The 23,975-nt window shown below is 58.7% G+C and overlaps 2 protein-coding genes across 2 annotated transcripts; one reads left to right on the forward strand and one right to left on the reverse strand.

The window, feature by feature from the left end:
* The first annotated feature begins 1,929 nt into the window (after positions 1-1,929).
* Positions 1,930-8,979, forward strand: KIAA1614 (KIAA1614 ortholog). Its single transcript, XM_041420087.1, has 9 exons — positions 1,930-2,533; positions 3,080-3,143; positions 4,239-4,388; positions 4,951-6,179; positions 6,255-6,384; positions 7,044-7,248; positions 7,626-7,738; positions 7,881-8,065; positions 8,366-8,979. The coding sequence occupies exons 1-9, from the start codon at positions 1,930-1,932 to the stop codon at positions 8,557-8,559; spliced, it is 2,874 nt and encodes a 957-aa protein (XP_041276021.1). The 3' UTR covers positions 8,560-8,979.
* A 511-nt stretch (positions 8,980-9,490) lies between these two features.
* On the reverse strand, positions 9,491-23,378 carry STX6 (syntaxin 6). Its single transcript, XM_041420092.1, has 8 exons — positions 23,254-23,378; positions 20,664-20,833; positions 20,011-20,105; positions 18,245-18,307; positions 16,099-16,221; positions 14,774-14,880; positions 13,157-13,251; positions 9,491-11,631 (listed from the first exon to the last, which is right to left on the reverse strand). Exons 1-8 carry the CDS (start codon positions 23,286-23,288, stop codon positions 11,555-11,557), a joined length of 765 nt encoding a protein of 254 aa, XP_041276026.1. The 5' UTR covers positions 23,289-23,378; the 3' UTR covers positions 9,491-11,554.
* Between the last annotated feature and the right edge of the window lie 597 nt (positions 23,379-23,975).

A 23,975-nucleotide genomic window follows, 5' to 3' on the forward strand; every position in this document is an offset into this window, starting at 1 on the left:
GGCCTGCAGGTAAGGATGGGTCCTGGTGTCCCAGGGGAAGTTGGACCCCAGTGCTGGGGGACAGGGTGAGGGTGGTTCCTCTGCCCTGGGCTCTTCCACACAGAGCCCTCAGCTGGCCCTTCCTGCCTGGAAGCAGCCAAGGGAAGGTGCTCGTTCTGTCCCCCATGGAGTCACCCCGTTGCCAGCCCCCCTGGGGAAGGAAGCCCTTGGGCTCAGGTTTGGCTCTGAGGACGGCCCCATGGCCACCGGGGTGGCCGGGGACATTTTAAGAAGATAAAAGTGATTTCTTGCTGCTCGTGCTGGCAGGGGCCGGTGCGGCCAGAGCCAGGAGGATTAAAACAATTTCATAATCCTGGTGATTTCCTTTTGATCGGGATTATGAAACCAATCACGAATATCAAAAGCCACAGCTTAAAGCGGCAGCCGGAGCGGGGCCGGGACGCCCTGGGCCCCCTCAGACCCCCGGTGCCCCCAGCCCTGGCACCTCCAGGTAAGCGCTGCCCACCCGGGACCCTCGGGGGGCAGGATGGGGCTGTTGGTGTGCGGTGGGCAGGCACGTGGGGCATGCCGGCTTTGGAGGCAGGGATGTGTATGGATGCACCCAGCTCGGCTCCCACCGCCCTCCTGCCTGGAAATGCCACGGCCCTGGCTCGCCGTGGGTCCGAGCGGGATTTGGCCTCTGGAAAGCAGGAGAATTTAGCAGAGCTGCAAACGTGTGATGCTCGCAGGAAGGTGCCGAGAGCCGGCGGGCTCTGCGGCTGCAGAAATGCCCCCGCCGAGGAGCACAGCCCCCCGGCACCCGGGCAGGGCCCGGACAAAGGACATTCCTGAGGGAGGCCGGGGCAGGATCGCTCCGTCCCGGGCCGCTGGGCTCCCCTCCTGGGGAGTTCCCGGGCTGGCAGCCCCTGTCCCCAGCGTGGCGGTGGCCGGGCCCTGCGGGGACCGGGCGGTCCCGGGCCGGCTTTGGCCGGGTGCACGGAGAGGAGGAGGAGGAGGAGGAGGAGGAGGAGGAGGAGGAGGCCGGGGCGGGAGGCAGGGCCAGCCACGGCCCCACAGCCCAGCCAAGCGGCTGAGCTGGAGCTCGGCTGGAGGGGCTGGGATTTGCTGGTTTGGCCGTTTTTTTTTTTTTAATTTCTTTTTTCCCTCCCCTGCTTCCTTCCCTTCTTCCGCTTTCTTCTCCTTCTTCCCAGCCCTCTCCCGATGCTGCTCCGGGGGTAAGGACAGCCCTCGCATCCCGCCCGTGGCCCCGTCCCGCTCAGCCTGGGCCAGTGAGGGGCTGCTGGGCGCCGATGGGGCCCGGGGATGCCACCGGGATGCTCCTGCAGCCCCAGCCACGGGGGAGGCTGCTCCAGGGCTGCCAGCGGGGACAGGATGGGACGGGATGCTCCCGGCGGGGTGCAGGAGGGCAGCGGCTCCTCGGTGCCACCGGGGCGGGCGCAGGACGAGTGCCACGTGTGGCCGCGGGGGCCGGGGCGGAGCGGGGGCTGGGTCTGCCCGGTGCCACCTTCGGCGAGTTGTCCGGGAGGGATTTGTGTTCCGCGGAGGTCTGGGGCCCTGCTTTAGCTCAGGAAGTGTCAATTCCCTCCGGGCTTTCTCGCTGGGTGCCCCAGGGCACCGGGAACAGTGCGGGGGGCACTCGCGCTGCTGCCCAGCCCCTGGCCGCCCGTTTTGGGGAATCACCGATCCCTCATTGCTGCCCCATTCCTCCTGCTCCCTAGTGATGCCGGCATGGTGTCGGTGCTCCGGGTGGATGGGTGGCCTCGTGCTGTGTCACCTCGCTGTCCCCTTCCTCTCCAGGCACACGCCGGTGGCATTGCGTGCTTTTACCCCCCAGGGCAGGTGGGGCGATGCCCTTTGTGGGTGGGTGGGCTCTGGGGAGGGCAAGGGCAGCGCAGGGGTCATTCGCTGGGTTTTATCCCTGCAGGAATCATGGAGGGGAGCCCTCCCGCTGAGGCACGGCGCCTGCCGCGACCCCCCAGGCAGCACCCCCAGGGCGGCCGGAGCCCAGCCCCGCTGGAGCGCCCCGAGGCCGCCCGCGGCCCCCACGCCGTCCTGGAGGGCAAGGTGAAGGCGCTGAAGGAGAAGCAGGGCGGGCGGCCGGGGCCCCCCGCGGCTGCCCCCGAGCGCCCCTCGCCCAAGAAGGCGCGGCCCCGGCGGGGGAAGCCGGGGGCGGAGGGGGCGGTGGAGCCGCGGGCGCAGCTCCGCACCTACCTGACGGACGGGCTGCTGGACGGGGGGCCGCCCCAGCCCGCCCCGGCACCCCGCGCCGCCACCCCCGGGCTCTGGAGGGTCCCGGCACCCAGGGGAGATGTGCCGCGGGGCCCCGAGCTCCCCCCGGACGAGGGCAGCAGGTCCTGGCACTGTGCCTCCCTCCATGAGAGACCCTCCCTGGATGAAGAGGCCCGGAGCCCGCTGCGGGAGCGGGGCCGTGCCTCTGTGCCCGAGGCCGAGAGCTGGGAGAGGCTCTCGCTGGCTGAGCGGGTGGAGAGGAACCGGCGGCTGCTGCAGGAGGTGCTGGGCCTTGCCACTCCCGGTGGGTATTTTGGGAAGGTGGCGGCTCTTTCAGGACAGCTGGGTGAAGTGGGAGGGAAAACCTTTGGGATGAGGCCAGCCTGCAGCCTCCCACGCTGCAGGTGCAGCTCCCTGCTGCCTCACAGCCCAGGGCTGCCCCATCCCCTGCACCGGGGTGTAGGACATGCCCACGGGATGCTCTGGGTGATACCTGTCAGTCCCGTCTGGTGTCCTGGTGAGGAATTTCACTGCTGAAGCAAGAGCAAGAAAATTATGGGGACACGCCAGGTCTGTGGGCATCACTGTGCTTTGCAAGCTGCCACCAGAAAAGAGAATAAAGTTTCCTTTGATGGCATCTGCCCCAATGACCCCATGCCCCCATCCCCACGGTCCCACACATACAGCCAGGTGTTGTTGCTCCACATTCCACTCCTTTGGAATCTCCCAGAGCCAAATGTCTGGGTGAGCCCTGTGGAGGGTGTTGGGATGGGATATATGGGGGCTGCTATCAAGAGGATGGGGGCTGCCATCCAACCAGGCTAATGCCTTGTCCTGTCCTGCATTTCAGAGATGCCAGCAAGCGATGGGGACTGGGACTCGGGGGTTTCACTGCAGGACGCTGAGGGCTGCAGGTAGGTCAGTCCCAGCGTGGCAGAAATGGACATTTCCCTCTTTCCCACTCCCAAGTCTTGTATTTTAAATGCACCTTTGAAAGCAGCTCCCGGGAAGGGCTGTGGGGCAGCTGGCGAGAGAGTGTGGCTGGGCCCCAGCCATGCTTCTGTGGGATGAGGGACAGGAGCTGGTGTCTGAGCTCAGGACATCCCTGCCAGGATGCCAGGGCAGGAAGGGAACTGGGCAAGAGGATGGGACAGAAGTTTGCTCCAGGTGCTTAAGAGGATCGAGGCGGCAGGAGTGTGTAATCTTGTTGGGCTAATGAAAAACCTTAGAGGTACGGGCTAAAAATAAGGAGGTGGCAGAGGCAGGTGAGAGGCTGGGGGCTGCAAAGGGCAGAACAGTGAGTGGGGAAACACCTCCCCAGTATTGTGGTCACTGCCTCTGCTCTGCTCTGGCAGCTGGATCAGTGATGGGGGTGCAAGGCAGAGCCGGGGATGCAGCACCTCCTGTGAGCAGGGCAGCCAAGGCCTGGGGGAGGCCTGGGCCTCCCCTGGTGCTGCCGGGGAGCAGCGTGTGCCCACCGTGCTGCACTGAAGAGGTTAAGGCCAGGCTTCCCGAGGAGACTGCCTGAGCTGATTATTTTAATCAGGAGGATTAGGGCCATGGCCAACCAGGAAGGCAGTGGTGCAGCAGGGAGAGCTGTCAGGTCCCTCACCCTGCAGTCAGAGGGGGCTCGGGGTGCGGGAAAGACCCCCTGCAAGGAAGGCAAGGCAATCAGGTCGGGGGGCCACCCCAAACCTCCGTGCCTCCCCACCACCGCGGGATTTACACCGGCAGGGATGGGAAGCGCTGCCTGCCCGCGTTTCCCTGTCCACGGCACAAAGCTCGGCAGAGCCTGTGCCCGAGCTGTGGGGGTGCTCAGCCTGCCCCAGAGTCTCACCTGGCACCGGGGCTGCGGGGTGCCCGCCCGGCCATCCCCGGCACGGCCAGCCCGCCCGTGAGTGGCGGCCAAGCCCCGTTTTCCCTGGGCAGAGCAGCCTCGTCGTCACTGTTAAAGCACGTCTAATCCCTGTTATTTTTTCCTAATCCCGCTGGCCGCTGCGGGGCCGCAGGGCCGCGGTGGCCGGGCAGGAGCTGGAGCTGAGCCCGCGGCACGAGCAGGCCAAGCAGCTGCTGCAGCGCGCCCGCATGAAGGCTCGCACGAACCCGCTGCGCGCCAGCCACGACATCCTGCTCGTCCCCGCCGCCGTCCCGCAGCCCAGGTCAGTGCCCCACGGTGCTCCCAGGCCCGCAGCCGGGTTTGGGGCACATCCACACGGTGTTCGGAGCGGGCACATGCGTGCAGGCAGGCGTGCGGAGCCGGGATCCGACCCGCCGCCTCGTACCCTGGATGTGCCCGACCTCTTTCGCAGTGTTTGGGAGACTTTTCGTTAATTGTGGTTTATGATCACACGGAAGTATCGATGGTGGGAGGGTGGCGTTTCCCAGGTGATGGGGAATGTTTTCCCGGGCGAGACTCGCTGCTGGAGGCTGGACCACAGCGGCGTCTCGCCGGGTCATGTGCGATGTGGTGTTCCTGGAATGATTAACCACACACCTCGGGCAGGGAAGGGGCGATGGAGGTCGAGCCGTGGCAGCCCGGAGGTGCCGCAGCCTCTCCGGGTTTCAGCTCCAGGCTGGAGGGCAGCAGGGCTGTGCACAGGACTTTCCTCCTTGCCCCGTCTTTTGCGCTGGGTTTTCCCCCTCCCGCCCTGCTTTGCCGGGGTTGCCGAGCAGCCCCCGCAGCTCGCCTGCAGGGCGTCCGTCTGTCTGTCCCCATGGCAGGGAGCCCAGCGGGAGGCCGGGCGTCGCCCCGCGGGACGGCGGGAGCCTGAGCGACTCGTCCAGCGGGGAGTCGAGCTGCGGGCGGCCGCGGCGGCCGCGGGGACCGTCCCCGTCCCGCGTCCGCTTCGAGGACGAGTCGGCCCGGGACGCCGAGGTGCGGTACCTGGAGCGGCTGCAGCTGCGGCACCGGCGGGCGCTGGGCTCGGCCATCGCCTCGCCGGAGCCGGCCGGCAGCAGGCAGCCGGGGGACGGCGCTGGCCAGCCCAAAGCCCGCAGTGGCGACCTCGTGGCCGGGGGCAAGTGCAGCGCCTGCGGCTCCTTCCTCGGTGCTGCCGCCGGCCGGGGCACGGACACGCAAGCTGTCCCCGAGCTGGCCAAAAGTAGCCCTGCGGCACAAAGAAGCGTTCCAGGGGATAGCAGAGGGCCGGGCGCTGCCCAGACAGAGCCTAAAATCAGGCCTCTGGGCCCCGGAGGGTCCCCGCTGTGGATCCTGCCCTCCCGGCAGCGCATCCACACCGAGAAGATCAAGGAGACCTACATCGGAGATGTCACCTACATCGACGAGGTGGACTCGGCCCTGGAGAGCACCGACACCTCGGACGGCTGCCGGACGGACAGCGAGGAGGCAGGACCCCGCAGCCCCCACCTGCGGGGGCACCGGGACCCCCGCACTCGCGGGCACAGAACTGCCCGCGCTGCCCCGCAGCCTGAGGCCAGGGCCAGGAAGGGAACGTGTGCGCCCAGCGGGGGCCCCGAGCACGGGGACTCGGGTCCGGGGCCTGTTTGCCCCCCACCACCGGGAAGAACCAGGAGCCGGGAAGATGGGGAACCCCATCAACATCTGGGGGGCAGCAAGGGAGTGGGGAATACAGCTGCCCCCCCGCAGCAGCCCAGTGAGCCTCTGGAGCCTTCCTCGCAGCTGAGGAGCAGCACCCCCATCCCAGGCACCCACGTCCCTGCTCCCCCTCATACCAAGAAGGCCTGCGCCCAGGTGCCTTGCAGGAAAGCCCTGTTCTCCATCAGCACCCGCCAGGCGCCGAGCCAAGGAGTCCGGGGCCCGGAGCCGGATGCTGGCAGCGCAGCCCCACCGCAGCCCGGGGGCACGGCGGGGCCGGCCGAGCGGCGGAGTCCCTGCAGCCCCCGGTGGCTCCCGGGGAGCCCCCTCCGTGCCTTGTCCACCAACAACTGCAACAACACCCACGGGCAGGACGCCCCGGGGGCGGGCAGAGGTAAGAGACCCACGCATGGAGTGCTGGGGGTGTTCCCAATGAAACAGGCGTGTGACTGTCTCACTGTGGTTGCAGGGACACTGTCACACCCCGCTGGCAGCCCTGTCACCGCCGTGCCCCCGGAGGCTGCTCATCCTGCCGGGGAAGGTGCCGGGATGTCGGGAGCGCAGCCACAGCGGCACCCGGCCGGGAGCGCGGCACACGGGTGAGCGAGCAGGGGCAGCCACGGCATCCCAAATCGTACAGCCCTGAGCTCCCTCCTGGGCACTGCGGGGTGCTGCTGGGTTCAGCTCCCTGGCTACAAGAACCTCACAGAAACCACAGTGTGGGGGTTGCAATGGGCCCGTGTGTTGCTGTGGGCTTGGGGGAGCTGCGTTTCGCCACGTCTGGTTCTGCCGGGGATGTTAGAGCAGAGGTGTTTCCCTGGTGTCAGGTGGGGAAAATCAGCCACCTTGGGGCTTTCCAAGTGCGATCCTGCCAGCCCTGTGCCTGGCGCTGCATCTCTCAGCCTGGCAGGAGAGTTCCAAGGTGGTGCTGGGTCCTCTGAGCCCGTTGGCAGGATGTGATGCCTTGTGGCAGAGCGGGAGACTTCTGAGATGTGTTAAACCCCTGAAATAATGGAGAAAACAGGGAGGGAGCCCTTCAGGTCACTTCGGGTAGTGACAAACTTGTGTGCTGGGGCACTGCTGCGGGGAAGAGGCCGTTCCCGATCTCACCGTGCACCCCGATCTCACCGTGCGCCCCGATCTCGCCGTGCTGCAGCTCTCAAGGCTGCCAAGGCGGGTGCAGGATGCGCCCCCAGCCCAGAGGCAGCTGCAGGTCCTGCAGCCCCTCGGTGTGTGACCGCCACGCCTCTCCACCCAGGGAGCCGGGGCGGCCAGTGAGCCGCAAGGGCAGCGGCGCTTCGGCCTCGGGGCTGAAGAAGCTCCTGTGCAGCCTGAGCCAGAGCACCAAGCAGCGCCTGGGCCGCTTCCGCTGCTACAGCATGGAGCAGCTCCCGGCCCCCGGCGGGTCCCCGCAGGGCAGCCCCGGTGTCAAGAAGTCACCGTCCCTGCAGTCCCTGCAGCTGGTGAGCTTGGCCATCGCCCCATGCGGGGAGACTGGGGTGGCACAAGGGAAAGGATGCTGGGCTGGAATGAAGTGTTCCTGAGTATGGATTTGTGGCTCAGGCGGGCCTGGAGGGGGCGTGGGGGGATGCGCCACTCCAAACCTGCTGCGTTTGAAAAGTCCGGAGCCGACTGGGAAGTGGAAGGGGGAAGGAGGGAGAGGGGGGTAGTAGTGGAAGAGCGGATATGCTCATCCCTCCTCAGCAGTGAGTTGGGGAATGCTCCAGGGGGATGGGATGTTCCAGTTCCTCCACTCCCTACTCCCTGACTCCATCAGTGGGTGAAGCACTGTGGTGCTGCACAGTGTTTGTCCCCATCTCAGCCAGATGTTTCTCCCCAGGTGTCACCCTTCTGCCAGTCCCAAAAAGCTGCTTCTATCCAGAGCCTGCATCCCCAGCTGGGGAAGGCACCTCGTGCCAGTGCCTACCTCCTGCCCCAGACCACGGCTGACAGGTAGGATGTGGGCCAGCACATCCCTGCGGTGCCCAGGACGCTGTTCTGGGCTGCTGTGGTGGCTCGGTGCCGCCAGGGGCTGCATCACCCGGTGTCCAGCGCTTCCCTTGTCCCCACTCACCCACCTTCCCTCTCGCCACAGGAAGGGGGGCTCAGGGCCGCAGCGCTCGCTGAGCGTGGAGGACATCGGGGCGCCCGGCCAGCTGCGGGCGGTGGGGCGCGTGGTCGAGGTCTTCCCCGATGGCACCAGCCAGCTGGAGCTGCAGCGACCCCCCCACGGCGCCTTCGGCTTCTCCGTCACCTCCGGACACGGCCGGCCCGACACAGGTATTGCGGGATCGTCCCAAAGCTCCGGCACACTGTGATCCCTCCACGGTGGCTCTCGTCCCACCCCAGGGATGAGCTCGGGCACGGGTGCAGGAGGTTGCTCCATTGCTGCAGCAGTGGTGCAGGAGGGGGGACACTGCCACGTGTGGCTTTGGCCACGCGCAGTCCTGCGTGTCCGTCAGCGCTCGGCTTGGGACACGCGGCCCCCGCCAAAGGCCGTTTGTCACAGGCTTGTTTCTGTGCAGCCCCTGGGCGCTCCGGGGCAGGAAGGGCTCTCACCCATCCCCGTTCCCTCTGCAGGCGTCTACGTGCAGGAGATGGCGGATGCTGGCACGGCCAAGCTCTACGCGGGGCTCCTGGGCGTGGGGGACGAGATCCTGCAGGTCAACGGCGCGGCCGTCTCGGGGCTGGGGCTGGCCCACATCCGCCAGCTGCTGCTGCAGGCCGACAGCCTGGCCCTGCGCGTGCTCCGGCACCGCCCGGCGCCGCGCTAGCCTGGCACGGCTCCTGCCGAGCCGGCAAGAGGAGGAGGATGTCCCAGTGATGGGAGAAGGAAGATGGCCCGGTGATGTCCCAGGATGCTGCAGAATGGCGTGGCACGGACCAAGCTGCCTCGCAGTGCCGGGACCTGCCCGGCTCCACTGCAGTGGGGGAAGGTGGCTTTCCTTGTGCCCCTGGGAGAGTGTGGGACCAAGGAGCCCCCAGAGTCTCCAGGAGCTGCCCAGGCGTGAGGGACACGGGACAGCCTGGCCCCAACGGAGCCGGGTGGGTCTGTCCTGCTGGGCACTGGGGTGACCGGCATGGGGACACCCCATCTCCGTGACCCCAGGAGACAGAGGGCTTCCTGCCAGCACTGCCACCTTGTGCTGGAGGGCTGGTGAGGTTCTTTTAAATTATTTCAAACTGAAACCCAAAAATACATCTCTGCAATAACAAATCAGTGCTCTTGGCTTGTGACATGGAGGGGTTGGGGTGGTGCTTGTGGCCGTGGGGCCTTTGCTACTTGTTTCCCCATGGCCCTGCTGCTCCACCAGCCACCTCCTGACCAAGCTGTGGTGCTGGGGGGGCCTGGGCAGGTAGGCAGGGGGGCTCAGCCACCTGCAGGGCTCCTTGGGGATTTTGAGGGGTTCTTTTTTCCAGCCATGGAAAGCAAAACACGTCCTTGGAGTGTTTCCAGCAGCAATGGCTGCCTTCTGCACAGTGGTGCCCCACATCTGGGCACAGCTGTTTGCAGCAACCCCACATCTGGGCACAGCTGCCCACAATGCTGAGGTGACCCCAGAAACTGCAGATGCTGCTTATGCCTCAAAAACCAGGATGGTGATGCCTGGCAAATGCTGGTGGCAGAGCTTTTCCCGCTCCCTGATGCCAGCAGACCCTGAGCTTGTCCCGGGAGCAAGAGTCATGCAAGGAGGAGTGGAGATCTACGCTGCTGCACCTTTATTTAGTGTTAAAGGGAAGGGCACCACCAGCGACAGAAAAGCAAATGTACACGAGGAAAGGGACCAGAGACACTCGGGTGGCTTGTGGTGATGTCAGCAGCTGGGCCACCCCCTGGACTACCAAAGGAGCGCTCCTACATGGGAGTCATTCCCGAAGGATGCACAAACACGCTGGAAGTAACGGGGATCAGAGGTGTGCAAACAGCAGCCAGCAGCGAGCCCTGCTCCCTGCCCAGACCCGTGCTGCTGGGAACCTGCTCCTGGAGAGGTACAGACCCACGGAGCGGCACAGACACTGCTACGGCCAGCCTTGGAAAGCAGACACCGCCTATGCCCTGCAGGGATGCTCTGCAAGGATAAGGAGCCACTCGAGGCACCGCGTGTGCGTTACTGACGGGCGGGCGGGGAGGCTCCGTCCGGCCCCGCCCGGCTGCGGAAGGCACCGAGCCGGCGGCTGTGCGTGCAGCCCCCGCGGGAGGGACGGGGGCCACGCAGAGCTCCGAGGGAGCCACGAAGCCCGTGGGGGGAGGAGCGTTCAGTTCCGGAGGTAAAGCCGTGCGGTGGCAAGATTCTAAGGCGGGGGATTTTGGGGGTGATTTGCAATTTCAGCAGAAGTCTTTGCGTCAGTGCCAATTAACTTCCTCCCCCAGCCCCATCTGGGAGCCATAAGCCAGGCTGTGCCGAGTCTTTTCATGTTTGCAACTTAAAATATGGGAGCAGATTGGAGTAAGAAACCGTTTTTGCTTTCCTCAAGAGTCACCCCCTAGCCCACAACTGGTGCTTGCAGCACGTTTCCTCTTCCTGTTCCTTTGCAGTGATACTGCCCAGGTGAGCTTTTTTCACCCCAGTTTTGGTACTGCCCACCTGGCTACTCCACATTCCCCGTAGGGAATCCAACACTGCTGAGACAACTGGAGTGACAAACAACTGGGAGGTGACAAAAGGACTGGGAAGGAATATGGAAACATGATCTAGCTTTGAATCTCCTGCCTTTTGGTTGCTTACAACGGAGGTGTCCAAAAAATAGCGGTTGGGAAAAATTAAGACATCCTATTTACAAGTTCATGTACACTTAAAATACATCACTGAGCACTGTTCCTCTGATCATGTGTGTCGTGCACCCGCAGAGAGAACGTGGCCCTAATGGTCATCAAAAAAATCTTTAAAGTTTTTTTTTTTTCCTTAAAAAAAATAAGTTATTTTAGACTTGGCAAATCACTTGCCAAAGGGAAGCAGCTGTTAAACAGAAGCAGTGACTCAGTTATACAAGGGCAAAGAAAGCATCAGTCAATGAGCTTTAGAGGCCTGTATAATGAGGGAGGCAAGTTTAAAAGCTTCAAGACTCTCCCTCTCTGGCTCACAGCTGATTGCCAGCGCTCGGTGTGCAGCACCCCAGGTTTGAAGCTCTGGGGTGTCTGACGGGGCCTGGGTGGCCGATGGCAGGACGTGAGACCCTACAGCTCTGCCCTCTGCCCAGGGAGAGGGCAGGAAAGCTCGGGCAGGACTCGCCGTGCTCTCGGCAGTGAGTTGGTGCTACAGAGCCCGCCCACAGGAGGCAGGGAGGGGCACGGGGAGCAGGGCCAGGGCTCCCCTCCCTTGCTGCGCCTTGGGGGGGTTTCACCGTTCCCAGTAATGCCTGAGGCTGGCACTGGCAACGCAGTTTGTAATGCTCAGTGAATTCAGTGAGTCCTCCCCCAATCCCACCCTCCCCAGGGCTCGCTGCTCTGCGTCCATCTCTCACCGGCTCCTACCTGCACCGGGCGGAAGCGCAGGGGTCAGGTTCCCCTCCAGCTCCATGGATCCAGACCCGGAGCCCAGGTCCAGACTGCACCGCAGCAGGGGAGGAGGCAGCTCCAGCGCTCCACCCCCTCTCCCCGGGGCCAGGGGAGATGCCAGTGCAGTCCTTGGAGGAGGATGGTGAGAGCTGGGTGCGGGTGTTCCTGCCGGGGATCTCTGTGGGCGGACGGAAATGGGGAGAATTTCATTTCCCCGCGCTGCCGGGGCGAGGGGCGGGGAGGGGGCGTCCCAGGAAGTTCAGTTTTTGTCATCACAGGACAAAAAACAGGATGAGCACCACTAGCAAGATGACGAAGAGGACAACAATTGCACACCACTGCCGTCGATCTGGAAAGAAAAGGAAGCATCAGTCTTCCTGCTTTAGTGGAGAAAGAAAATTTGGTTCTGCTAGGACCCAAATTCAAGCTTAAGCTACAAAAAGCCAAAACAACAGTTCCTGTGGGAGAAAAGCTGTGGCGCTGAATATTGCAGTGAGGCAATATTAATTCTCCTGCATTCTCCTCCAGGATACACTGGGGTTTGGGAACAGCTGTGGGAATTCTGAGGCTTCTTCCCAACCAAGTTCAAACAGCTTTGAAAAGCTGGCTCAAAAGCAATTGGGAGAACAAGCAGAGAGCTGCTGTGTTTGCTGTTCATTCATGGAGTAATCTGTTTGCCAGAGGAACAAGAAGGGATCCAGCGAAAGCTGCCCTGAAGAGCTCTGCCAGGAAGAGATTGTGGTGGCTTCCCTTAGGAGAGGGCCAGGAATCAGGTTTCCCTGGGCATCTCTACACCTCATTGGCTCAACACCACATCCCCTCTGAGAGCTGCTGTCTGCCCCATGAGATGATGGTGCAGCAGTGGGGACAGGGCTGCTGGCACCCCCTCAACTCCTAGACACAGTAGCTAGCCCAGAAAGAGCCCTCCCAGTCTCCCTGGCATAGGTGATACCAGCAGAAATTCCAGCTCTTTCACAACACTCTGCAGAGACCCACGGGTTTTCCCAGAGGAAAGGGCAGAGACACAGGGTTCACCTGTGTTTGTGCTGCTGCAGAGCTACTGCTGACCCAAAGTGCACCATCAGCACTCCAAGTGGTCTCTCTAGGGCTGTATTCCCACTACCTCATAAATCCCTCAGACAGCCTAATCCTGCAGAGCAGGAATGCTTTTCCTCCTGACAGGCTGCTGCTTTCCCAAGGTCCTGAGCACCCAGGGGAGAGGGGCGCTGGAGGAGGCGCTGCCTGGGCACGGTGCCAGGCTCAGAGGCAGCGGCAGCGTGGGACTTCCCGGCAGCCAGGCCGGGCTTCCTGTTTGCTCTGCCCGCGGCGCCCCGCCGGCCCCCCGGCTTCAGGCACAGCCTTTTAAGGACTTTTCTGTGGGTTCAGCTCAGAATTCAGCTCTTTCCTCTACCAGCTGAGTGAGATGGGAATGACAACAGCCTGCAGGCACCCGCAGCCCCAGGGCAGGTGGGATTTGGGAAGGGGATTGCTGCAGGCATTCTGGTAAGGGAGAAGCCACACACGTGGCCGGTGTTTAATGGCACCTTGACAGCTTTTGTTCCACAGGCAGCCCGGGAAACTGCAGCAGAGCAGGAGGCTGCAGAGCTTCCCCTCCCACCAGCTAGAGGGGGATTTTCCCAGCAGCAGCAGCATAAATAGAAAGGCATCTGTAAATAAAACAAAGGGAGGGGACAGGCAGCAGAGCAGTGTCTGGGCAGGAGCAGCTGCCGGGCTTGGAAACCTTCCCCTTCTTTCAAGAACTGAGAGCTGCTCCCTCCCCTTGGCTGGCTGGGTAGGAGCACAGTGTCCCAGCCTGAAGATCCAAGGGCTTGTCTCTCCCTTCCCAGGACTGGATCCCACTTCCCAGGACCTACCACTCGTCATGTGAGACACTTTGGCGAGCTTCTTCATGACGTTATCAAGGCGCGACTGAGTGCTGTCCAGCTCGTGGGAGAAGTCATCCAGCATCCTGAGGACACAGAAGCAGGGCACTGGTCAGCACGTGGCACATCCCTTGGGGATTGTGCACCACGCTCACACACGTGGATCAAAACACTGATGTGAGCAGAGTATCACACCCTGGCAGACAAAATGAATGTGGCCTCCTCTCCTGGAAGCACCCACGGGAGGGGAAAAAAACTGCTGAAACAGCAGCTCTGCTTTGGAGGGAAGTAACTCGGGATTCCTGCCAGACTGATCCTCCCTGGGTGTTTGTGGCTGAACTCTACACACATCTGCAAGGTGAGGAGTGGGGGAAGGGCTTCCTCCTTGCAAAAGGAAAGTCTCATTTATAATCTGTGATTAGCATCTACGTGTCAGCTTGGACTTTAAATCCCTTTTCTTGTTCAGGGCTTGCAGTTTAAACTAAAATCTTGTTTCAGTCAGGTATCAAGTGGGAACGAGATCTGCAGTTGCTTTTAAGGTGCTTTTCAAGCTCTGCATGGAAGTTACCCTTTTACTTCCTCCACACAGTGACTGTAATGAATCTGAAAGCCTTCCTGAATCCATGCTTTGTCAATGCCAGTGCGCATCCAGAGTCAAGGTACTAATCCAATTGTCTCCAGCCAGTGGGACTTTAAAGCTTAATGCATTTAAAAGGACAGACTCCTTCATTTGGAGTGCCAGGGCACTTGTTAAACCTTCATTCAGTGGGGAAAACCTCACTGTGGTAGTTAAGAGCTAATCGTGCAAGCATTGATGGCTTGTGTGATGATCTAGAAACAGACACACCACACCAATCTCCACTGTGAGAGCAGAGGATTCTCATGCTGCACAACTTCACACACAGGAGGGAGGCTGGAAGTTCCTCCTCTCCATCCAAGATGAAATCACTTCATAAGGGACACTCCAGGAGCCCTCCAGACTCCTACCAGCCAAACAAGGAGGGGTTTTAGGCATGAACCCTTCAAGCCTTTCTGGTAGCATAGCTGTTAGCCTGCACAACTGGGAACTTGTTTGCAAAGGACAAGAACTGGGAAAGAAATCTAATTTATATGTAAATGGATGGATGCAGAATGACTTGGTGAGCTGCCCTTTAACCCTTTGCGTGGGTGAGGGTTATTTTTAACTTCAGTGATGAAGAGCAGCTCTGTGCTGTGTGTTTCAGGGCACAGCTGAGAGCTCCTGGCCCCAGCAGCTGTCTAGGGGCAGCACAAAACCCTGCAGAGTGGAGAAGTGGCCAGCATCTGCACTGTACTGGACCTCCCTCCCTTATCTGCTGGCTGCATGAGGGGGAGCATGTGAAGAGGAGAGGAGGAAAGGTAAGGTGGCAGTTAGGCCTGCCCTAGATGCAGGATTCTAAAGGAAGGAGGTTGCAGTTGGGTCCCTGCAGACTGCAGTACAAAATGCTTCCCACAGGCTGGCAGGGAGAGGCTGCCTGAGGGACCACTGAACTCCAGGCTGTACCAGAGGCAGAGACAGGTGTGTGAGGACATCCAGCCGTGTTACAGCCAGCCCAGTGCCAGGTTTTTGCCCCCATGTCTCACACTTACACTGCTTGCTCTTCCAGCTCCCCGCCAATGCGCTGGGACATGTTCTTCAGCACCCCGATGCTGCCAGAGACCAGCTCCAACTGCTCATCCTGCTGCTCCACAATCAGCTGGGGCCAAACAGAAGAGAAGTGGGCAATTACAGATCTGCTGCCTGCAGCTGGCTTGGAGCCAGCCCATCCACTGGACAGGCACTTGCTGCTCAGCCAACATCAGCTGTGAGACCTGGGCTCAGACCTAAGCCACCAGGAATGAGGACTGCATTCCTAAGAAATGCTGGAGAGGAGACAATCAGGGAAAGACTCCATGGCATGGCATCCCCACGGCACAGCAGGCTGCAGCCTCCAGACATCCCTGCAAATCCAGCCTCAGCTCATCCATGCTGCATGCACAGCTAAAGTGACTTTGGAAAGCTCCAAGGGCTGGTCATCAAAACCTTGGCAAGGTGAGCAGGCCAGGGAGGCACACTGATGCTGTGCCTGGGAAATGCCACCTGGAATGTGCCACAGCTAACACACAGGGGTTAATGCAAGCAGAAGGCTGTTGCAGCTTCTACAGCTAAAAATAGCCAGCCTGGCTCTGAATGTGCCAAAGGAATAAGTCTGCTGCTGTTTTAAGTCATTTTCAGGGCACAGTCACGCTAAGGATTAGCTTTACCCTAGTTACCTATTTCTGAAGCTATTTATCCCCCTGGAGTCAGTAGGTAAAACGTGTCTGCAAGCTGATGTGGCATCATGGGCCAGGAGCTTCAGCAGAGTTTGCCACCTCCGAGTCACTGCCTGTGTCAAGGCCCCGCAGTTCTCCAGGCTGTGCCTGGCCTGGGCACTTCTCCAGGCAAACTCCCCTGTCAGCTGGGAAGTGCAGCTGGGAAGTGCCTCACCAGGGGTTCTCCCAAGGCCTCCCACAGCCTTTCTCACTAATCTCACGGTGACAAAAGCAGGAAAAGGAAGCAGGCGCGTGCTCCTGCTCCCAGCCTGTTCTGATGGGAGATGCACACAAACAACACCAAACATTTTTTAACCAGGGGAAGTTGCATAAAACAAATGGGCCCTTTTCTTCTTGCAGTGTTCTTACTCTTCCAAGGATTTCAACAATCCTTGCACTATTAAATCCTGGTGTGCTACATCTTCCAGATTGTGCCATCAAGCCCCACACGTCCAGGGTTAAAAACCTGTGCCGAGATGGCCCAAAGCTGTGCTGCACAGGAAATGCAGGCACAGACACATGCCACAAGCAAAGAGGACTGTCAGGCTCCTGGAGCCAGACCAGCCCCCCTGGCACCCATCTGGCAAGCAAAGGTAGTTAGTCTGTGATGCCAGCTGCCTTACCTGTTGTTGAGCTTGCTGCTCCTCGATGAAATGTGAATTTGCTAATTGCAGCTCCCGGTCCAGACGGCTGTATTTGTCAGGTCCAGAGCTCCAACTCTGACTCCCACTCTCTCCCAGGAGTGCCTGAACAGATGCAGAGAGCTCTCAGCAACACCCTTGTGTCTGCTCACAGCCCGTCTACAGGGTGAGGTGGGAAGGCAGACAAGGCAACACTCGTGTACACACGCACACAGCATCCCTTTCCTCCTGCTCTGCTGCTACTCAGCCAAAGTGCTGTCATGAACTAAACCAACACAGAGCCAAAATGCCAGCCTGGGAAGTCTCTGCAGCCTGGAATTGCAGAGATGCCTCTCCAGCAGCAGGAGAGCTGGAGTGTGGCCGACTGGCAATGTGTGCAGAAGGCCTGCACAGCACAAAGGACTGGCAGAGGCCTGCTCAAGAGGCAGCACTGTGTGCTAGGACATGTGAGCTGGGAAGTGTCTGGGTATATTGTGTTAACAGATGTACAGCTCCATCTGAGCACTGTGCTGCTAATGACAGGGGTTTAAGAGGGTCTGGATAAAGTACTTAACCAGTTGAGCTGACAGTAAAATAATGCAATATATAACCAGAGCAGTGCTGTATGCTTATGTTCTATGATCCAGGCTGCCTATCTCTCCAGCAGGCTCTTCAGCTGCCAGCATACAAAGTTACTCTTGCTACCTGCCTGCAACCTCAACAGATAAGCTCGTGCAAAGCCTGCAGAGATGTGCTTTCCAGCCAAATATGTCTGAAAAGGGAATAACCCAAGCTACAGATGCTGGAGAATGAACTGCACCCTGCAGCACTTGGGAAGGGTTAGGGACTCTGCCTTCCAGTGTGGAAGCCAGGCTGACCTGTAATGAGACCATCCTGCAGCTCCTGGTTGTGGGCAGGATGAGCATTTGTGAAGAACAGCAAGACAATGACCAGGCTGCTCTGTCAGGCTGAAAACCAGACGGTGTCTATGGTTCATCTGACTTATAAGGTTCAAGGAGGGCTGAGGAAAGCCAACAGACTGACCATGCAGGAAGCCAGCAGGACATCTGGCTTTTTCTGCCACCAAGACACTGAGCAAGCTCCTGGTCCCTCCAGTTTGTGGCAAGGGCAGCTCCTTTTTATTTAATGCAGTGCTCTAGCTTTGCCTGCAGCTGCAATAGAAAAGGCCTGTTTGCCAGCCTGGGCTGTGAGGGTCAGGTCACTGCCAGCCAGCCCCTCAGACACAAAGCCCAGCACAAGTCTTGCAGTCTGGAATGAAGGTGAGGGGCTGGGAAGGGAGAGGAAGGCAGCAAGGGGAAGTCGGTTTTCCTGACCAGATGTCGCTGTGTGAGCTGGGCCATATGGTCTCCTGCAGCTCTCAGGAACCTCATGCAAAGGAAAGCAGCAAATCGCAGGGAAAGCTGCAGACTTGTTTGAGCAAGGGTGTCAGGGACTTTGTTGCTGGGAGTGTTTGCCAAGCACGTCAATTAACCCTGTGACAAGCTCAGGAATGAGTTCTGTGCTTCCCGGTTTGTTGGTTTTGCCACGTGTGGTAAGGCTGATGCAGTACAGACAATTAACTGTATAACCAGCTTTACTGGAGTGGGTCTGGAAGTCAGCTGCAGTATCTCCTTACAGCCTCTCCATCAGCCAGGAAGCAGCACAAGCTGCATCTATTTCTATTCCTTAGATTACAAGTGCAGACAACACCAGACTCCTGGAGCTCCTTCCATCTTCTTACATGGCTATTACGAGAAGCAGCTGCGTGAAAGGATATTGCACCATCTTGGCTCCTAAATCCAGCAGAGTGCAGGATTACATTCATTGACAAGGATTCTGAGCTGCTTCCCCCCGAGGAGGAGGAGGGAGATTTCCCTTTCCATGGGATGGTGCAATGCTGACAGTTGTAAACAACCAGCTCTGAAGACAGAGACAGATGGTGAGTGCTGACTTACTGCTCTGAGGGAGGCTTGGGAGAGGCTGGCAGCCTGTGAGAAGCAGCTCTCCCAGGGCAGCCAAATGGACACAGCTCAAACACAGCTTGGCTGCAGCGTGGGAGCCCCTTCCCACACCCAAGGTTTGTAAGGGGAAGGACTCCAGACAGGGTAGACATTGTAGCAGAAATACATTGCCCGTTTCTGGTTCGCACCTGCCTGTTTTTTCTTTCAGCCAGTGCTTGCATGGATGAGTTTGACATCTGATCCTTCATGTCCTGTTCATTCAACAAAAGAAGGAGCATGTGAGCATTGGATTTGAGATGACAGGCAAATTCAGGGTGCTACAGGGCTGTTTATACCCAGCAAAGCTTCTACAAGGGGGAAAGAGGGAAGGGAGATTTTCTTTGAAAACCCACACTTTTCAAGAGTCTGGAAACATACTCTAGAAATTTTCATTGTTATACTAATACTGGAATCAACAGCATTGGGGTGTTTTGAAAATATTCCTCATTTACTACTCCTTTTTCTCCACTACAACCAGAACCACGTTGATTTGTATAATAAAAGAATGTTCCTGTTGACAGAATGTAAGGAAGTGTTTGTTAAGGTCTTGAAGCCTATAACCTCCTGTGCTTTATTCCCAACTGCATCTGGTTTTATATTCCATAGTAGAAGGTAGATTTCCTGTCGTGTGGCCATCCCCTCTGACTGTGTCAGTGTTCTCTCCTACCAATTAATTTTTGCTGTGGAGCTCCTGCAGAAGGTCACTAACCACAGAAGGCTCCCCATCACAATGTAACACAGCCTGGTTTTCATAAATTAGCAAGCAGTCAACATCATCTGGCAGACCCATCAGCAGAGTTCTGATGCCATCAGAGGATCCAGATGTGTTTTACTGTTCAGAGATGTGCAACACATCACTGAAGAGCACCATCACATCACAACTGGTTAACTCTCACTGCATCACAAATTTCCCCCAAGGAAATGGGAAGCCAGCACCACAGGGCCACTTACAAATTTCATTTCCCAGCAGGAGACACTGCTCCAAAAGCCATTACCCAGCATTTTTCAGTCAGGAGAAGAGGACCAGAGAGCAGGCTTGCCTGATCCTGCCCATTAGGGAGTGGACTATACTGAGGACAAGGCAGCAAGCATATGCCTGCTACCTGGGGGCAGTGTGGTTTTGGGATCAGTTCCCAGGCAGCAAGCCTTAGGAACTGCATCCAGACCACAGGACTGCAGGTGGGGTAACAGGCTTGCTGCCAGCCAGTGCATTTTGTGAAGCAGGAACATCAGAGTCGTGAGGGACAGCAGAAACTCAGTGTAGCTATTAATAGACAAAGTTCCTAACTAGCAGCTTGTTACCAGGCAGTGAAGCTTTTGGAAAAATGTTTCTTCTCTATTTGTTACCACCAAGTTGTTACAATCCCCTTTTTGCTTCTCAAGAGTAAGCTTAAACTAAAAAAAAAAAATCTTCCTCAAGTTAAAAATAAATCCAGTGGTTGTTTGGACTATGTTGCAGGGGTAGGAAGTTGAAGTCACCACGTCAATAACAACAGGCTTTAACCATCTGTCAGTGCTCAAAGTGGTCTCCCTGTTGCTGAAAACCAGTGCTACAAACGGTCAGGACTGTCAAGATTTCCCTCAGCTCTGAAGGGAGGCTCCACATTGCAGCTGGGTCTTCACTCTTCCTCCTGCTACCACAGCTCCCAGCTCACTGCTGCCAGAGCAGTGTGAAGGCTTCAAGGGTCAGCAGCATAAAAGGAGGGAATTCCATGGGGCGCCTCCACCCCCAAACCCTTCTGGGCAGCTCCAGGAGGGAATGCATGGGGAAGAGGAGGAAGCCTGAGACTCAGCAGGTAGCAGGTTTACTCTCTGCTCTCCAGCCCACCACAGAACAGCCCCAAGATGTCCTTTTTTACCCACCAATTCCCCCCAGGCCCTCCCCGGGCCCCGAGGCCGAGGGCAGGTTCCTTACCCTGACCACCTGCCGTGTGCTGGTGATGAAGGCTTTGCGGATTCCCAGCTCCGTGGCATCGAGGTTGAATTTCCGTGGGTTTGCCTCCACGATGCCTGGGCACCGAGTCAAGGAGTCCCTGCAAGCAGGGCTGGGTACACACATGGACACACAAACCCTGAGGGTGCCAAGGGGCCACTGTGGTGTGCCTGTTCCCAAAATGGGATTAGCAGAGAACAGCAGGCTGGCTGGAAGAGGAGACACGGCAGGAATGCGCCGTGCAGCGCACGCACACGCGCGAGGTTTCTCTTTTCCGCGTGTTTTTTGGCTCTGTGATGCTGTGCAGAGTTTTTGGGAGCACTCAGAGGAACACAAGGGAAAAGGAGTATTTCTGGAAGGCAGCCTGGAGAATGAACTGACCCCACAGAAATCCAGATTCACACAACACAGGAGGCTTTCTAGAACAAAGCATCTTAGAATACACTTTGCAAAAAGGGGAACAAAAAGGCAAAAGGAAAATCCTGAATTTCTCATTTGCAGTTTGAGAAAAGCCAGTATGAACGCAAAATTCCAAAGCAGTCCTGATTTTTGCAAAGAGTGACAAGCACTGGGGCTTGGCTATTTAGTACAACCTGAGAACTGCAGCTACCTCCAAAGGGCCACAAAAAGGATATTAATGGTTTCATCCAAGTCTTCCAGGTCCCACTCGATGCTCCGCAGGTTGTTCCTGAGCTCATTAGTGGTCCAGTCGATTTCTTCTCTTGTGGCGATGGAGGGATCCTGCAAGAGCTCTGTCCACCTCTGGAAGAGCCCCTGGGCAGTGTTCACAGCTTTCTGCACCTCCCTGCAGCCAGTAGGAAAGTGAAGAGAAGCCAAGAATTATCCCCAGCTGCCCTGCAGCAGTGACACTGGGACAGCCCCGTGTCCAGCCGAGCAGGGGTGCCACAGCTTCCTCCCAAACAACTCCAACAGCTTCGTGTTTATTTTGTGAAAGAAGGATTTGCCCCGTACCTCTCTGCAGCACGAAGCTATTCATGAAGGGACATATTTCTTCAGGGGAAGCTGCTGGGTGTCACCCAGGCAAGCCAGGGCAGAGGGTCTGAACAAGGCAGCTCTTTGGCAATCCACACTTTGTTTTCCTCTCCAGGTCCTTAACTACCCATGTAAGATACCCCAAGGGCACATAGAGCTACAGGAACTGCCCCACACCACAGCCAGGCAGATTGTTGAGTGCAGAACTGTTTATTTTAATTCAGCATTTTAAAAAATACACAGGCCTACTATGCTGGCTTAGGAAGCACAAGTTTTTTTTTCTGCTGCTCTAAGCTCTTTTGGAGAAGAGTGCATTCACAGCAGGGGAAGGCAGTGCTGACAGCCTGGTTTGGGGCAAGCAGGTTTGTAAATTTGGGTCACAGGTTCTCAGTGTGGTTATCTGCATTTACAAACCCTGCAGTCCCGAGCTGTGAACTGCTGGCCCAGGTTCACAGGGAGCTGGGATTAGGAAGGGAGACGAGATCAGACTGTGCTGGTGCCCACCATGAGCTTGCACACAGCAGTCAGACATTTCACCCCAGTGAAGGAAAGCAGGGCAGGCCCAGGGCAGATGAACTGACACGCCAGGACTGCAGCTCTCTAAGTTCCACCAGGGCCTGAAGTCCTCCAGTTGTCTGAGCTGCAGGGTCTCAGCACTCTGATGCATGTCCCTGCTCTTCTCCCCCACCTACGGCTCTGAGTCTGCCACTCTGAGTGCCCTAAAGCCAGCAGCCTGCACTGAGCAACTGGAAAACTTCATTCCCTCTTCCACTTGCCAGCACAAGTTTTGGTTTTGTTTGGTTGGGATTTTTTTTGTTGTTGTTTTGTTTTTAATTTTTGGTTTGTTTTTTTTTAGCAGCAAGAATGTAAAGCAGAGCTGGATGTTGTTTTTTTCCACACTTGTGGAAGTCCCCAGCAGCAAGAATGTAAAGCAGAGCTGGATGTCCTCTGATGGGAGGAGCTCCAGACACCAGGAAAGCAAACTAGTAGCAGTTCTGGTGGCTACAGCACCACCAGCCCCTCCGACCTGGCAGGTAATAATTAACTGTGGGAGCGGCAGCACATCCCCTTTCCCCTCCCTGCCCTTCCCCACACGCTGCAGGAACATCTCTGGAAAGTTTGACAGGACATTTGCTCCCCACCCATGGCGACTCCTACACTTTCCTCTAAGCACGAGCTGATCCTGGTAAAGGGATTCACTTTCCCTGGCTGCACCAGTATCCTTTCCCACACTTCTCCTCCTCGAAGCTCTCCCCAGCACCCCACCAGGAGCCCCCCTGCTGCTCCTCAGGGCTGTTTTGCTGTGACAAGGGGCAGAAGACCAGCCCCCAGCACACGCTGAAGGTGGCCCGAGGGCAGTGTTTAGTGATGGAGCTGCTTTCCCAGAATTGCTGGGGTTGGAAGGGACCTCTGTGGATCATCCAGTCCAAACCCCCTGTCAAATCACCTACAGTAGGGGACACAGCGATACCTCCAGACGGGTTTGGAATGTCACCAGCAAACTCCATGACCTCCCTAGGAAGCCTTTTCCAGTGCCCTGCCACCCTCACTATAAAGAAGTTCTTCCTCACCTTGAGGTGGAACTTCTTGTGTTTTAGTTTATGGCCATTGCTCATCCTGTTGCTGCAAAGGGTCTGGCACCATCCTCCTGACATGCCTTAGAGATGTTTACATGGACTGATGAGATCCCCTCTGTCTCCTCTGGACTAAACAGGCCCGGCTCCTCCAGTCTCTCCTCACCAGATGCTCAGACCCCACATCATCTCTGTGGCCTCCACTGGACCCTCTCCAGTAGCTCCAACAGAGCTCCTTTCACCCTATTAATGACAATTTTCCTTTGGCCACCTTTAGCTGCTGTTTCCCTGCGTTCTCCTCAGGCTTCCTCTCACGGCCATTGTTTGTCCCACAGCTTGCTCCCTGCTCCTCTCCACCTTTCCCCATTGTCCAGCCGCCAGCCCTCAGCCCCGCTTTGCCCACCGCCCCACGCCGCAGCTGCAGCCGGGGCCGGGGCCCCTCACAGAGCCCGCGGAGGCCCGGCCGCGGCCCGGCACCTGCCCGCCTCACGGCACGCGTCGCTCGCGGGGCGGCGGGGCCGGACAGGCCGCGGAGCCCGCGCCCAGCCCCTCAGCAGCACGGGGGCCCGCCCGCCATCCCTTCCGCGCCAGGACGCGGCCCCGGCGCGCTGCGCGTCCCTGTGGCGGCGCCCCGGAGCCCGCGGAGCGCGGCGCTCACCCCTTCACCACGAAGAAGGGGTCCTCCATCGACATGGCGCTGCCGCCGCCGCACGCCACGGCCGCCGCCAGGCCACGCCCCCTCCATCAGGCCACGCCCCGACGACGCCCTCTGCCGGCCACGCCCCCGCCGCGCGCCGGGAGGGGCGTGGCCTAGTGACGTCACCCCGTCATGGCGGCGGTGGGGCTGCGGGCGGCATGCGGGATCGCGGCCTTGTCCCGGCTCTTCCAGGGAAGCTCCCGCAGCCCTGCCCGCAGAGCCGCAGGTCCCTCTCACGCACGGGATGGGTCAGGTCGGGAGGTGCCTCCGCCCCTGTCACCGCAGAGCACGTGGCGCAGGGCTGTGTCCGCACGGGCTGGGACACGGCCAGCGGGGGACACTCCGCGGCCTCTCGGGCAGGCTGTTCCATCGCCTGGTCACTCCCACGGAGAAAAAGTTCTTCCTTCTGTTCAGGTGGAACTTCCTGTACATCGGTTCCCATCCGTTCCCTCCCTTTCCCTCCCATCCTGGTGGTTGGCACCCCCGAGCAGAGTCTGGCTCCATCTCCTTTGTGAGAAATGCGTATTTTATGGTTGGCTTTCCGCAAATATTTGTTATTATTATCTGTGTTCTATTAGAAAGTTATGCTGTATTAATTTTCTTAAGTAGTGTGTTAAATATAATTTCAGGTTATAGTGTTAAAATAGAAATTATATATGTGGGATATTTTGTTTAAAAGAAAT

Source organism: Onychostruthus taczanowskii, unplaced genomic scaffold, assembly GCF_017590055.1.
Source record: "Onychostruthus taczanowskii isolate IOZ18803 unplaced genomic scaffold, ASM1759005v1 scaffold63, whole genome shotgun sequence".
NCBI classification, from domain to species: domain Eukaryota; kingdom Metazoa; phylum Chordata; class Aves; order Passeriformes; family Passeridae; genus Onychostruthus; species Onychostruthus taczanowskii.